At 34.4% G+C, this 13,882-nt stretch overlaps 1 protein-coding gene across 5 annotated transcripts in view; it reads left to right on the top strand.

The window, feature by feature from the left end:
- Positions 1-13,882, top strand: part of SLC44A5 (solute carrier family 44 member 5) — a 319,228-nt gene that overhangs the window by 281,476 nt on the left and 23,870 nt on the right. For all 5 annotated transcript variants that reach the window (XM_081055083.1, XM_081055081.1, XM_081055085.1 and 2 more), the window contains 3 exons: positions 1,217-1,329; positions 9,178-9,309; positions 12,978-13,077. In XM_081055083.1, coding sequence (XP_080911209.1) covers positions 1,217-1,329; positions 9,178-9,309; positions 12,978-13,077 — 345 coding nt within the window. The remainder of the gene's footprint in view (positions 1-1,216; positions 1,330-9,177; positions 9,310-12,977; positions 13,078-13,882) is intronic.

Genomic DNA, 13,882 nt, shown 5'->3' on the forward strand with positions numbered 1-13,882 from the left:
ATTCAAGGATTTAAAATACACAGAATGAACAGCTATATTTCTTTCCCCCACCCCTCTGATCTTTTTGAATATTCCCTTTACGCTATGCCATGCAATAATCTTTCAACCATATTGAATATTTAAGCATTAAAGTACCTATGATTTTTAAAAGGAAATGGCTTCTGAAGTTAAAAGCATAGGTTCTGCAAGACTAGGACCTGAGAAGGGACTTTGATACCACACTGTCATCTATCCAGTGACAGCAACTGTTAAGATTTTGTTTTTTAAAGATACACTTGAAGACAATAAAGTCAATAAATGTACCAGACCCTATCTGTTGCTATGTTTGGAAACTTGCAACTAGCACCACCAGAGGAGTCAATTTTTAATAGAAGCATCAGCCAAATTTCCAATCTTAATGAGTTCTCTGATGAAATTATGTAGAAGAATCCAGTGTGACTTTAATCTGGATATGGTGGGGGGTGGGGGGGAAGAAGTATCTCTACTAGCTAGCTCATACTCCAAGAAGAAATTAAAACAGAATGAGAAGAGCCATGCTGTTGTTTGCTTGAAAAGTCATATGGCCCAGGAGACCCAGAAGCCTTATTATGGCTTCAAATAATGGCCTACAGATCACTTGGGACATGAAATAGATGTCTGGTGATGTCAGACATCACAAATTATTAGAGATAATCAGGTCATAGTGATAATGACTACAAGCTCATGGATTCAGGAATTATGTGGAGCAGTTGTTTTTCTTGTCTTTAGGTACTAAGACTGTTCCCTTACTGCTAAATGGTTATATTGTGTACGGTTTCTATTAGTCATGAGGTAGCTAGAACAGCACAAATTCGTCATAGATATGTTTTACAATTTATCACTTAGTGGGTAGGTGTGAAGGGGAAAAAAACAGGACATGGCAACTGTAGCAGAGAGGCCAAATTGTAGGTTGGAGGAACTGTGTGTTTCCTTGAACAATGATTGAGACTGGATTTCAGTTTCTAGGCACAAGGAGATGAGAAATATATACATTCCCTGATGGTCCTACTTTTTCATATAAAAGTTTTAACAGAAACTATTGTTTGTACTTTTTAACATTATAAATGTTTCTGTAGCTAGGTAAAGTAAAATAATCTGAGAATTACTTTGAATAGAAAAAAAGTATTGTCTTGCTGTTTTCATTGTGTTATGTTTAGCACATATGGCCCCGTGTTTGTGTTGTTTGTTTTTTCTCTAGGGGCCTGATAATCGCCATGTTCCTCAGTTGGATTTTTCTGATACTCCTGAGGTTCACAGCTGGATTCCTCTTCTGGGTCTTTATGTCTGGTGTGATTGGAGTCATAGGTTATGGTAGGTATCACCCCTCCTAAAATCACCAAATATCAAAATAATCTGTTTATTTTCAGTTGCCATTATCAATTTACCAGAAAGCATTTTATTGTAGTGAATTTAATTATTCTTTGCTCCCCTCAAAAATAGTTAGATTGAGAAAAATGATTTAATTTTTCACATGTTGTCTCTCTAACTCTTTTTCTTCTTTATTTTGAAAAAAAAAAAGTGCTTTTAAAATGTTCTATTCTTTTTTGCTACCAGCTTTTGGTTTTATGTCTCGTGAGTATTAAAAAGGAAGTTAAAAGAATCCCTTTCAGGTTAATGAAAAAACATTTCAGACAACTTCTTTCATTCCTTTAACTTTTCTATCTGATCAAAGGCCAGGCCTGCATAGTTACAGAAGTGTGATCTATTTTTCTCTTTCGGTTTAATACCTTTCATCCAGGTACTGTCACACACTTTTAGTAATTGGCCAGTACTCCATAATGAGGCATCACCCTCTAGAGGCCAGGATTTGGAATTACACTCATCAGATGGAGAGTTCACTTTATTTCAAGGTTGAAATCTAACCACTAACGCAATCCCCCAAAAGTGGTACAAGTACAATGTGAACACTAAACAAGGGATTAAAGTCTCTCCCAAGGAACAGTGTAGCACTTGTGGCAGCTTCCTTTCAGTCTTCTAAAAAAATGCATGAGCCAATATATGAAAATTTGAGAGGTTTCTATTCAAAAGAATGATTTCCCCTACAACATCATTTGGATTGACAATGCAGTTAATGGTAGCAGACACCAAAAATAACAATTGCCTGTTTCTGCCACTCAAAGAAGAAGACTGTACACATAACAGTATAACAATACAGTTGAATCCCCAGGCTCTCTAGTTAGCCTGAGTTCTGATCCCAGCTCTATAATGTATAACTGGGGAACTTTGGGAAATTTCTTAATGATTACAAGAGCCAGTTTCCTTAGCCATAACATCATCATAATGGTGGTATGTATCATTGTCTCACAAGGTTGTGAGAATTCTTTGAGACACTGAATATAAAAAGCTCTTAGAAAAGTGCCTGGAACACAGTGAACACTCACTATGTGTTGGGTTACTATTATTGTCCTTGTTACCCTCAGTGAGTTTCTACAAAGGTTCAGGTCTCCTCAGCTGCTCCTTATCCGTTCTTCTGCGCAGCTGCCCACAGAGAGGTTGGTCAGTCTGGTGAAAGGACACAGCACTGCTGTCCTTTAATCAGAAACTCCCAAGAAAACTTTTTGTTTACAAGCCTTTTTGTGTGTGTTTTTGCTTGGAGCTCAAAATAACCTCTGTTCTTTGCCAGCATAGACTCTAAGCATGTGATTCAATCACTCTTTTATTATCATCAAGAAGGGAAGGGTAGTAAAGACCGTTATTGGGTTCACTGACTTGTCTTAAGGAGCAAGAAAAATCTGAGATTGGCTATAGTCCAAGTTTGACAAGGACAAAAGAGAGAAAGATGGTCAATATATAAAAACATGCAGGTAAAACAACCAATTTTAGCTCCCTATTGATGCCATAGGTTGTGCTAACCCAACAATTAATGGTGTGGAAGTAAGCTTGAAGCTATTCCTTGGGTGGGGAAATGTCCATCTAGATTGGGAAGTGTAAGTAAATAAGACTCTCTGTAACTGACATCTGCTACTATCTTGGAAAATTGACTTTTCATATACCATGGGAAATCAACCATTTCCTACTGACAGCAGCCTGGGGCAAAGAACAGTGTAGATGTGTCATACTGACCAGAGAAAAAGCCAGGCTACTTGTGGCCAAGTGCCTATGAATAGCAGCGGAACAATTTGCATTGACCAGAACAAGTTAAGAGTTACACTGAAGACGCTGTGTAACACCTTGATCACAAGCACTGATTTAGCGATTAAAAAGGCACAATTCCAGATTCATCACATATTAACCGTGTGATCCTCTGCAAGTACATAGTCTCTCTAATTCATTGTTCCCTTAACTGTATAATAGGAATGTGTATTATACAAAATAATGTGCATAAAGTACTTAGAAAGCTGCCTAGCACATAATAATTGTTCAGTAAATAATATCTGTTGTTTCTGTTATACAGAAATATTATTGAGGAAGGAGGAGTTGAAGACCAGGGATCGTACCTTAAAAAAAAAAAAGAAAATAAGGAGAGAAAGCAATAGAAAAAGAAATAGGAAAAGACTGCTGAGACTTTTACATCCAATTATGAAGGAACTAAATAGTCTGAAGTTCCCTCTTTCTATGAAATAATGGTATAAAAATTGTACTGTATTGTTTTATATAATGTATTGTTTTATATAATGTATTGTTTTGATGAGTTTACAGAAAATAAAGGAAATCTCCCCAAAGTTAAAAAAAAATAAATAAATCCATGAGCTAAAAAAGTGGGGAACTGAGTAGGAAACTCATGTGAAACTCTAGGTAGCCCGTACCAGTGCTACAATCAGGAGACTTGCACCAGAACCAGCAGCAGAGTAGGGGATCAGACCTAAAAGTCAGCCTGGGATCCTGGAAAACATCTAAAGTGACCCCAGTTTTGTAGTACCATTTGGCTGCCAACAGAAACAAACATAAATCCCTTCTAGAAGAAAGTATGTTCAATTTAGATTACCGATTCTCACAGATTAAGATGAACAAAGTATGAGGCACAATCAAAGATTACCAAACATGCAAGAAAATGGTCTTTTGTAAGAAAAGAAAAAAAACTATTAATATCAGATTGAGGTCTCCAAGAAATCAGATATGGGAATTAGTAGATATAAAACATGAAATAATCATGTATTTTTTAAGAATTGTTTAAGAATTAAACAATTAAGAATTGTATTGTTTAAGAATTAAGGGTAAAATTTTACAAAAAATAAGAAATCATCAAAAATATCCAGGCATACATGCAGATGAACCAAATGGAATTTTTCAAAATAAATTGTCAATTAAAAATTAAATTAATAAGTTAAATAGCAAAATAGAAAATTAATGAACTGAAAGATGAATTTTAATTACCCAAAACACAGCAGAATGTGACAAGGGGGTGAAAAATGATCATGTGGTTAAGAGAGACAGAAAATAGCTCAAGTAGGGCCTAACATATATCAACTATATTTGAAAGTTATTGAATGAGAATTTTCTAGAACTGATGAAAGACAGGAATCCATAGATACAGGAAGCTCTAATTATACCAAGGAGAGTAAAGAAGAGACATTCATATCTAGTCATACATTTTCTTATTCATCATTCAGCAAATATCATTTGAGTAGTTACAGTGTACAGGCACTATTTTAGGCTTTTGAGATAAAACAGTAAACAAAGGTTCTTGCTATTTTGATACTTACAGCCTAAACAAATTATCTATTAGAAGGCTATATTTGCCATGGGAAACATAAAAAGTAAAATAGGTAAAGGGGGATTGAGAGCATATGGTGGGGCAAGGAATACAAATAGCAATATTAGTAGGATAGGACTTTTTGAGAAGGAGGTAATGTACTTAGCCATTGGAGAGAAGGAGAGAGTTCCAGACAGTGAGTACAGCTAAAACAAAGGCCCAAAGTTAGGAGTGTGTTGAAGAAATGGCAAGAAGGCTGTTATGGATGGTTGTACTGAGTAAAGGGGAGAATAGTGGGAGATTAGGTAATAGAATTTCTGGAAGACCAGATGTTTATAGATTATTGTAAGATCTTACCTTTTACTCTGAGTGAAATGGAGAGGCACTGTAGGGTTTTGAGCAGAGAAGGAATATGACATGATGATCACTCTAGTCCCTAAGCTAAAAAGAGACTCTAGTGACACAAGAGAAGAAACAAGACCAGTGAGGAGACTATTGCAGTAATCCATGTGCCAAATTAAGGAAGTTCAGATCAAGGTACTAGCAATGAGGATGGGCATATACGTTTTCAATGTACAACCAACTGAATTTCCTGATGGACTGAATGCAGTTCATGAGAGAAAGTGAGGAGTCAAGAATGACTTTAAAGGTTTCAACTTGAGCAACTGGAGAGATAGATTTGCTATCAACTGAGATAGGGAAGGTTTGAGTGTAGCAAGGTCGGTGTAGAAAGGGGATTGATCAGAAGTTTAATTTTGAACATGATGAGTCTGAGATGTTTATTAGGCAACATCTCGAATGGAGATATTGAGCAGACAGTTGGATATACAATGTGGAATTAGAGAGAGAGAGAGAGATTAAGAGCTTGAGAGAGAGAGAGAAAGGGAGGGAGAGAGAGAGAGAGCACAGAGAAATATATTTGGGAGTCAGGAGCCCTAGAGCTACAAGGCTAGCTGAGGTCACCAACAAGATAAGTGTAGATAGAGATGTGGACCAAGGACTGAACTCTGAGGCCCTCTAATATTAAACAGTCAGGTAGAGAAGAAAGGACCAGCAATGATAAATGAGAAGAAATAGCTTTTTTTGAAAACCAAAAGCCATGTGAAAAAAGAAGGGTGTGATATGATCTCACTTATATATGGAATCTAAAGAAAAGACTATGTGAATGAACTAATCAGAGTCAGTTTTGGGGACGCAGAGAAAAAACCGAGAGTGGTTAGATGGGTGTGTGGGAGGGGGTTGGGGATAAGGGGAAAGGTGAAGGGATTTGGAAGCAGCTGGTAACCACAAGATGGCCTCAGGGTTTTTCTTTTGAAAATTAATTTGGGGAAGGTATTCTATAATGTTGTAAAGATTTTGTTGGGCATCCGATGGACATGCGTCCTATTTGGGAGACCACCTCAGGGATACTGTGGATACCTGATCATGGCATTGTACATCAGAAGCTAAACATTAATGAATGCCAACTATAATTTTATATATATAATGTGATGGTTCAGTGTGAGGTCGGAGGGATAGTGGATGGGGGGAGGGGGGTTCACAGTATGAGGGATATAAATGATGAACGTCTAAGTATTACCTTGTTTTGTACACCTGAAACTAATAAATAAATTAATTAAAAAAAAAAAAAAAAAAAAAAAAAAGAAGGGTGTGATCAACCATGTCAAATGGGGCAGATAGGTCAAGAAAGATGAGAATTGAGAATTGGCCTTGGATTTAGAAATGAACAAAGATCCTTGGTGATCTAATAAGAGAAGTTTTGGTAAAAATAATGAGGGGAGGGAAGGCTGTTTAGAGTGGACTGGAAGAGGATTGGAGGAGAGGAATTATAGACAGAAAATATTGGTGGCTGTTTTGGAGAATTAGCTTGCAATGGGGAACAAAAAAGTAGACTGTTAGATGCGGGAAGAGGGTCAAAAGTAGATTTTCTTTTGTTTTATTCTTTAAGATGGGAGAAAGAACAACATATTTATTTATTGTTTGGAATGTTCCACTAGAGTGCAAGATATTAAAGATGTAGGAGAAATAAATTGTTGTGAAACTTCAGAATACCAAGACCAAAAGATCTTAACAACAGGAGAGAAAAGACATTACATACAAAGGAACAATTAGGCTGAAGCAGACTTTTTAATAGCAGCAAAAGAAGTGAAATAATACTTCAATGAGCTAAGAAAAAATATCTGTTAACCAACAGCGGTACACCCATTCTTGAAACTATCTTTCAAGAATGAGAGTAATATGAGAATATTTTCAGACAAGTAAAAACTAGAGTTTACACATAGACATATACTAAAGGAACTCCTAAAGGATGTATTTCAAGAAGAAGGAAAATTATTCCACAAAATAATATGAGATGAAAGAAAGAATGGTGAGCAAAGAAAATGAATTGGTAAATGTGTAGGTAAATCTAAATAAACTTTGTATAAAATAATAATAATATCCAAATTTTCGAGGTCTAAATGTATGTAAAATACTGAGAAATAAAAGTGGGGTGATTATTGAGTGATCTAAGGTCCTTGTATTTCCCTGTTTAAGATATTGACCTTAAATTTGGTTATTAAGTACACATAAAAATTTTTCAAGAGTAATCTACTCTAAAAATGGAGTAGATATCTCCAAACCAGTATAGGGGAAAAATAGAATATAAATAAACAAACAAAAACTGACCAATTTTTGAAAGACAAAAATTGGAAGAAAAGAAGTGTAGATACAAAGTGGAACAGGAAAAGCAAAAAGTAAGTAGGTTGAAACAAAAGTAAATATAGCAATACATTACATTTAAATGTATCAAACTCACCAATTAAAATACAGATATTGTCAGACCAGATTAAAATGTACACATACAAATTGGAGGTGTATGTTATTTACAAAAGATACACAACACATAAGGAAATTAAAAGTTTGAAAATGAAGATGTGGATAAAAATATACTAGCAATCATTAACAAATAGAAACCTGCAGTAACAATAATAATATCAGACAAAAGGATTTTAGAATAAAAAGCATTATTAAGGATAAAAAAGATTCACATCACTAAAAAGATATAGCAAATCGAAACGTGTACATCTAACAAAGTAGCTTAAAAATTCATAGAACTACAAGGATAAATCAACACATAATAAATCTGTATGAAATATAACTCTCCCTTAGAAGGAGATTTCAACACATCTTTCTGTTAAAATAAGACAATAAAAAGCACAAAATTCAGAATAATTGTTCTTTGGAAGAGAGAGAGGCAGGAAGATATGATAAGATGAACATAGCAAGTACGTAGAAGAAAAAATTTTAATTTGCATAACTAGAGCAAAATTGAGATTATAAAATCTTAAGGTAGGTGATGCATTCATATGTGTTCATTATACTATATGCTTTAAAATCTACATCTGTATTACATATAATTTTGTATGTATCAAATATTCCATAAAGAATTTTTTAAAGGAAAATTTCATGATACAATGGGAAAGCAATGCCTGAAAGAAAAAGATTTGTCATATCTCTTTGAGAAGCAAATGTCCTTTCTAGTTTAGTCTTGTCTTTCTCTCTCCATGGTCTCACCTTCTCACTTTGTATCTACAAAAAAACTGTTAGTTTACAGTTAGAGTTTTAAAAAGCTCTTCTCTTCATTATTGCTAGAACATTTCCAATGCACCTAATCCAGATCTATTGGTCATTAAAATAAATAAACCTCAACTCTGTTTTTTACTCCCACTTTATCTAGACAATGTAAAACGTCATTATACAGTCTATAATACAGAGTGTTGGAGAAAATACAGTTTGTCCATATTTGCCTTGTCTGGACACAAACTTTGATAAGAATATGCTTTAGGTAATTCCACCAAGTCATGACGTCACCATCAAAAATTTTTTAAATGGCTTTTTTTCAATTTAAATGATTTCTTTAAAAATTTGTTAATTATATATTCATGTGCTTCCAATTTCAAAAAGTATGAAATTTATACAGTGAAAATTTTCCTTCTCATTCTATTCCTTAGTCACTAAGTTCCCCTCCCTGCAAGCAAAAAAAATATATTTTGTGTATCCATCCAGAGATACTTTATGTGTGTACAAGAAAATATATATAAAGATTGTTTGTATTATATGAGTTGCAGGATACTTTTTGTCATTTTGTACCTTGCTCTTTTCACTTAAAAAATATCATATAAATCATTTAATATCACTAGACTATTTCCCCTTTATATGGAAATATAGTATCCCACTCTGCAAATATACCATAATATATTTAACCACTTCCTATTGATGGACATTAAGGTTGTTTCTAGTCAAAAGGACATTTAAAGCCAGATGTTGCCATAGTCATCCAGGTAAACACTGAAAACATTTTTATTGAATACAGTAGCACATTTAGACTATTAGATCAACATAAAATATTTACTATGTAAATATGAATCTTGCCTTTATAGAAATGACCATGCTGATCAAATTCATGTAGATATGTATGGTAAGTGTATAGCTTATGTTTTGGAAAATAATGTTTTATATGAGTCTGTTTTTCTTTCCTTTTCAAGGAATATGGCACTGTTACAAGGAATACAACAATCTTCGGGGACACCAAAATTCTCACTTTACTATATATGACATCGGGATTCAGACTGATATAAGCATGTACTTGCAACTGAGACAAACATGGTTCGCATTTAGTGAGTGGATTTTAAAAACTTGTTTTGTTAAAATAGTAATAATGAGAAAGCATCATTTTGTCTAAAAGAAAGCTTGGGTTGGTCTAACCTGTTAAATACACTCATTGCTACTGGCATTAAAGTAAATGTGTTTATAATCCTACGGACTACCATAAATGGAAAGGCACTGAATGGAATTTATTATATAATCTAAGAAAATATTATTTTACTGTGATTTCAAGCTTTTTGCCTTCAACTCAAAATGTTTTGGATGTGGATGTACAGCCATTAACTTGATATCCAAGAAAGGTGTTTTAAAGGGAAAAAAATGCTTGATTATTTTCAAACTTGATTTTTTTTTTTAAAGAAAAAAATAAGAAACTATTTTTCTATAACAGGAATTTTAAACTCTTTATGATAGGAATTGGAATAATACGAGTAACTAAACCTGAATTTACATTTTGAAGTGTTTATTCAGATTATCGAATTAGTTAAGGGTAGTATTAACAAAATTTTTAAAGCAAGATGATTTTAGAGGTCACTTGAATCCTATATTCCTAGAATAAGGTTTTATTAGGTTGGTGCAAAAGTAATTGCAGTTTAAAAGGTTGAAAATAATTGCAAAAATCACAATTACTTTTGCACCAACCTAATATTATACTATTCCTTGCACTTTGTAGAGATTCATATTCTTTAGTCAAGATTTTTTAAATGATCTCTAATTATACGTTGCTTTAAAAGAAAATTCATCTTCATATTATTGAAGTTCGAGAGCCCGGCAAGACAAGTTCAAGGACACCTGGTAAAGAAACCCAGCGAGAGAGAGAGAGAGAGAGAGAGAGAGAGAGAGAGAGAGAGAGAGAGAGAGAGAGAGAGAGAGAGCGCGCGCGAGCCTGGGGTGGGGGGGCAAGATCTTGTGAGGTGTCATCATTCCAGGTATGGGTCCCAGCCCCATAAATTTGAAAACTTGATTTTTGCCACTTCACCCAAAAGTCTTTAGGCTTTCAAGGACAAGCTCACATTATGTCACCACCGTGCCATTTTATCTGTTTACACTATTAGGGCACTCTCCCTGACCAGAATACAGACATATCCCATGTAGGGTACTGCTCTCCCGGGATCTAGGGGTATGGGGAGCAAGATTACCATTGAGAAGCTCTTTTAGCAGAAGGCCTCAGGTAGTCTTCAGAGATGTTTTCTTCAGACTCCTACTAAGCTTGATGACCTAGACTGCTGCACAGAAGCCCCCAGCAGATTCTTTTATCTGCCAAACTTAGTTGTTCTCTTCCTTGGGTAGTACAGAATCAAAATGTCAAATCCTTGCTCTTTGGCTTCCCATTTCTAGCTTTCCTCAGACTAGTTCACATAACAAACACATTATTTTTTCAAATATATTGTAGAAGAATTGTTTCATTTATAGCCATTTCTTTTTAACTATAAAAATCAGACACCTTAAACTTGAATCCTCATCTAGTCACTTTTCCTGAATTTGAGTGATTTCTTATATCCTCAGCAATGCACATACTGATAGCTATCCTTTCTAGATGACAAACATCATCCATTATGCATCGACACCTCTAATTTTACTCTCAGATGTTTCTTAGTTACAGGTTCTGTGGTCTTCCCACTGCTATCTGTCTCTTAAGAACCTTCAACACAAATATCATGGAGATGTTCAGAATCCTTCACTGGAAAATTAAGGGAAGTTCTTTGAGGAAAACACAGAGCTTGCTTTTATTTTCAAGTCTAGCAATACTAATTTTTCCTCAAATGAGCCTCAGCTTTCACAAACCATTTATCAGAGATTAATTGATTACTTACCCTGTGTTTGGACAAAATTCAAGGCACCAAAGTGCATATATGTGAAATTACACCCATTGACAGAAACACTGAAAATAAGCAGATTTATACATTTTTATGAATCTTGGATTGTGTTAGGAGACCATTCTAGTCTCACTTGTGCTATTAATTGTCTCAGTCTCCTCCTCTGTCAAGTTATAGTTATACCAGCTTCTCTATAGGGTCTTAAAAATATATGTTTCTATTGTTTGCTCTTATTCAAACACAAGGAAGGAATGTAATATATAAATTCAAAAGACAGTTAAATTTCTCTAATATTACCATTTTGAATATGTGATTTTGTAAAGATAGAAGTGTAATATGCAGTGCTCTTATCAATGCAGTTTTAGAATATGAAGTGATTCTGGTATGTCTCATATTCTTAGGTTTGTCCAAAGAAGATCATGATTTCAGTTTAATATGGATATACTCCACAATTTGGGGCTCGATTTCATGTTTTAAGAGAATCAAATTTGCGTGAAAACATAAATACATAGTTTAACTTTAAAAAGATGTAGCAGGGAAATGATATATTACTAAGATCCTCCCCCATCTCTGGGTTAGTTGATTTCTACTTACTTATAAATGTTAAATGATATGTGATGTAACATCAGAATCTTAGTGGTATAACGATAGAATGGAAGTATTCATACATCAGCACAATAACTAGGAAGGATGTTATAGAATGGATTCTTTCACAGGTGGAAATTTAATTAATTTTCCATTAAGTTTCTTTTGTAATTTCAGATTGTTATTAGTAGTGATATATTTCCTTAATTTTAAGATCTACCCCTTTTCACTTTTTAACATCTCTGAAGTCAGGATGCATCTTATAATCAATAAATAGACATTTAATGAAGGATTTCTTTACTTTTCATAAAAATATATTATTAAATTAAAAATGTGTTTTAGAATTGAGGAAATATAGTAATTAGGACTGTTTGGCTTCTAGTAAAAAGAAACTAATTCAAACTAGCTGAAAAGAAAAGAAAATTGTAACAAGCTGGGGCCAAAGCAGAGGTATTTTTATAAGAATGTAGAAGTGTCTCACCACACTCAAAAGCAAAACAGAAAAGTAGCTGGACTTTCAAGTATACCTAGATCCAGGAAACAAACCAAAACGAACTCAAGATTTCCTCTCCTTGCTTTATTTCTTTATACACATACATTTTATTCTTTCTTTGCAGATTTACTTACTTGGCTTATAGTTTTGACACAATTCATTAAGTTTGTGTAACTTAGTTATTTCAAGAGGCTTAAAACCTTCAACTCAAAACTGCCCTAGACTCCCTTAGTTCTAATTCTGAGAGTTTTATTAGACAACTTGGGTTAGGTTTGCACTCTGATACCATCAAAAATGGTGGCCATGATGGTAGTGTCACAGAATAAAAATGTGGCAGCTAAGAGCCTGCTTTGTAACCCAGCAAGGACAATTAATGAAGAGGCGTTGTGAAGAGGGCAGACAAAAACAGGGTGGACAAATTGTTTCTTCTGTGACGATTCTCTTACTCAAAGCAAAAGTGAAGCATTTCAGAGTGGTCTATAGCAGCCCTTCATTCTTTCCTTCCATACCTGTTTTCTCATTTCTAAAAATGGTGTGAAATAGCTCCATAGATAAAGCCTGCCCAGTTGAGTTGTTCAAACTGTAGCTAAATTTTTTTGTCTAGATTTCTTGCAAGTTTTGAAAATGAATTTCTAAGACTGGCATTTTTGGAATGGTGCATAACTGAAACTATGACATGTCAGCCTTGGCAGAAATAATCATGAAGTTCAGTCTTAACTTCTGCAGAGAAAGCTTGGTTTGGGGATTGATTTGTATCACACACTAATTTTTTTTTTCCTGTTTAAAGTGATCATCCTCTGCATTCTGGAAGCGCTTGTCATCCTAACGCTGATCTTCCTTAGGAACCGAATCCGTGTCTCCATTGCCCTGCTGAAGGAAGGGAGCAAGTAAGGCCTTGATGGAGAAACTGACAGTGTATACCAGTCAGGGCAACCAGTCACTGCCTATTGTGCAGATGCCCTGGACTATTTTCCCTTTAAGAAGACTTGTTAAAAAATCTGTTTTCCACTCAAGAAGTTTTGTTCAAGTTCAGACTTGCCACTTATAAGAAAGGTCATGATAACCTGTCCTTCAGTATCTCCAAAACCTCGATTAGCATCGGGTACAAGAAGGCTAAAACCTGTCTAGTCTATGTAGCTAAAACTTTTTAAAACACCAAATCTATGTTAGGAGAATAATGTATATAAAACAAGTGATAAAGTGCTGCATAAAAGTTAGATATATTACATGTATTAATTCCATACTGAGTCATATGTTAATATTAATGGTTGAGATCATTTGCAGAACTTTAAATCCCCCATAATTCTATAAAGTCAATGAAATACTATTACCATTTCTATATGAATGTCAAAATTTGCCAATAGGCAAATAGGTTGGAATAATTGATCCAGCACCAGCAGATTATACATTTTGTATCTGCAACTCTAAATTCAGAAAAACTTTATACCCAGAGCCATTTTTATTTAAAAATGCTGCAAAATAAATGTTGAATTTTTCATAAAATTCATGCTGGGGGATAATAACACCTACAGTTTCCAAACTTTTCCGAAACGTCACTTGAGGATAATACTTGAAACTTTTGAATAACACATGGAAGAAGCAAGGAAAGCATTAGTAGATATAAAGCCAACAGACTACACTCTCTATTTAGAATGAGGGAAACTAAGTTGTTAATGACCAAGGACCAAATTA

This window comes from Rhinolophus hipposideros (genome assembly GCF_964194185.1).
Source record: "Rhinolophus hipposideros genome assembly, chromosome: 8".
In the NCBI taxonomy this organism is placed as follows: domain Eukaryota; kingdom Metazoa; phylum Chordata; class Mammalia; order Chiroptera; family Rhinolophidae; genus Rhinolophus; species Rhinolophus hipposideros.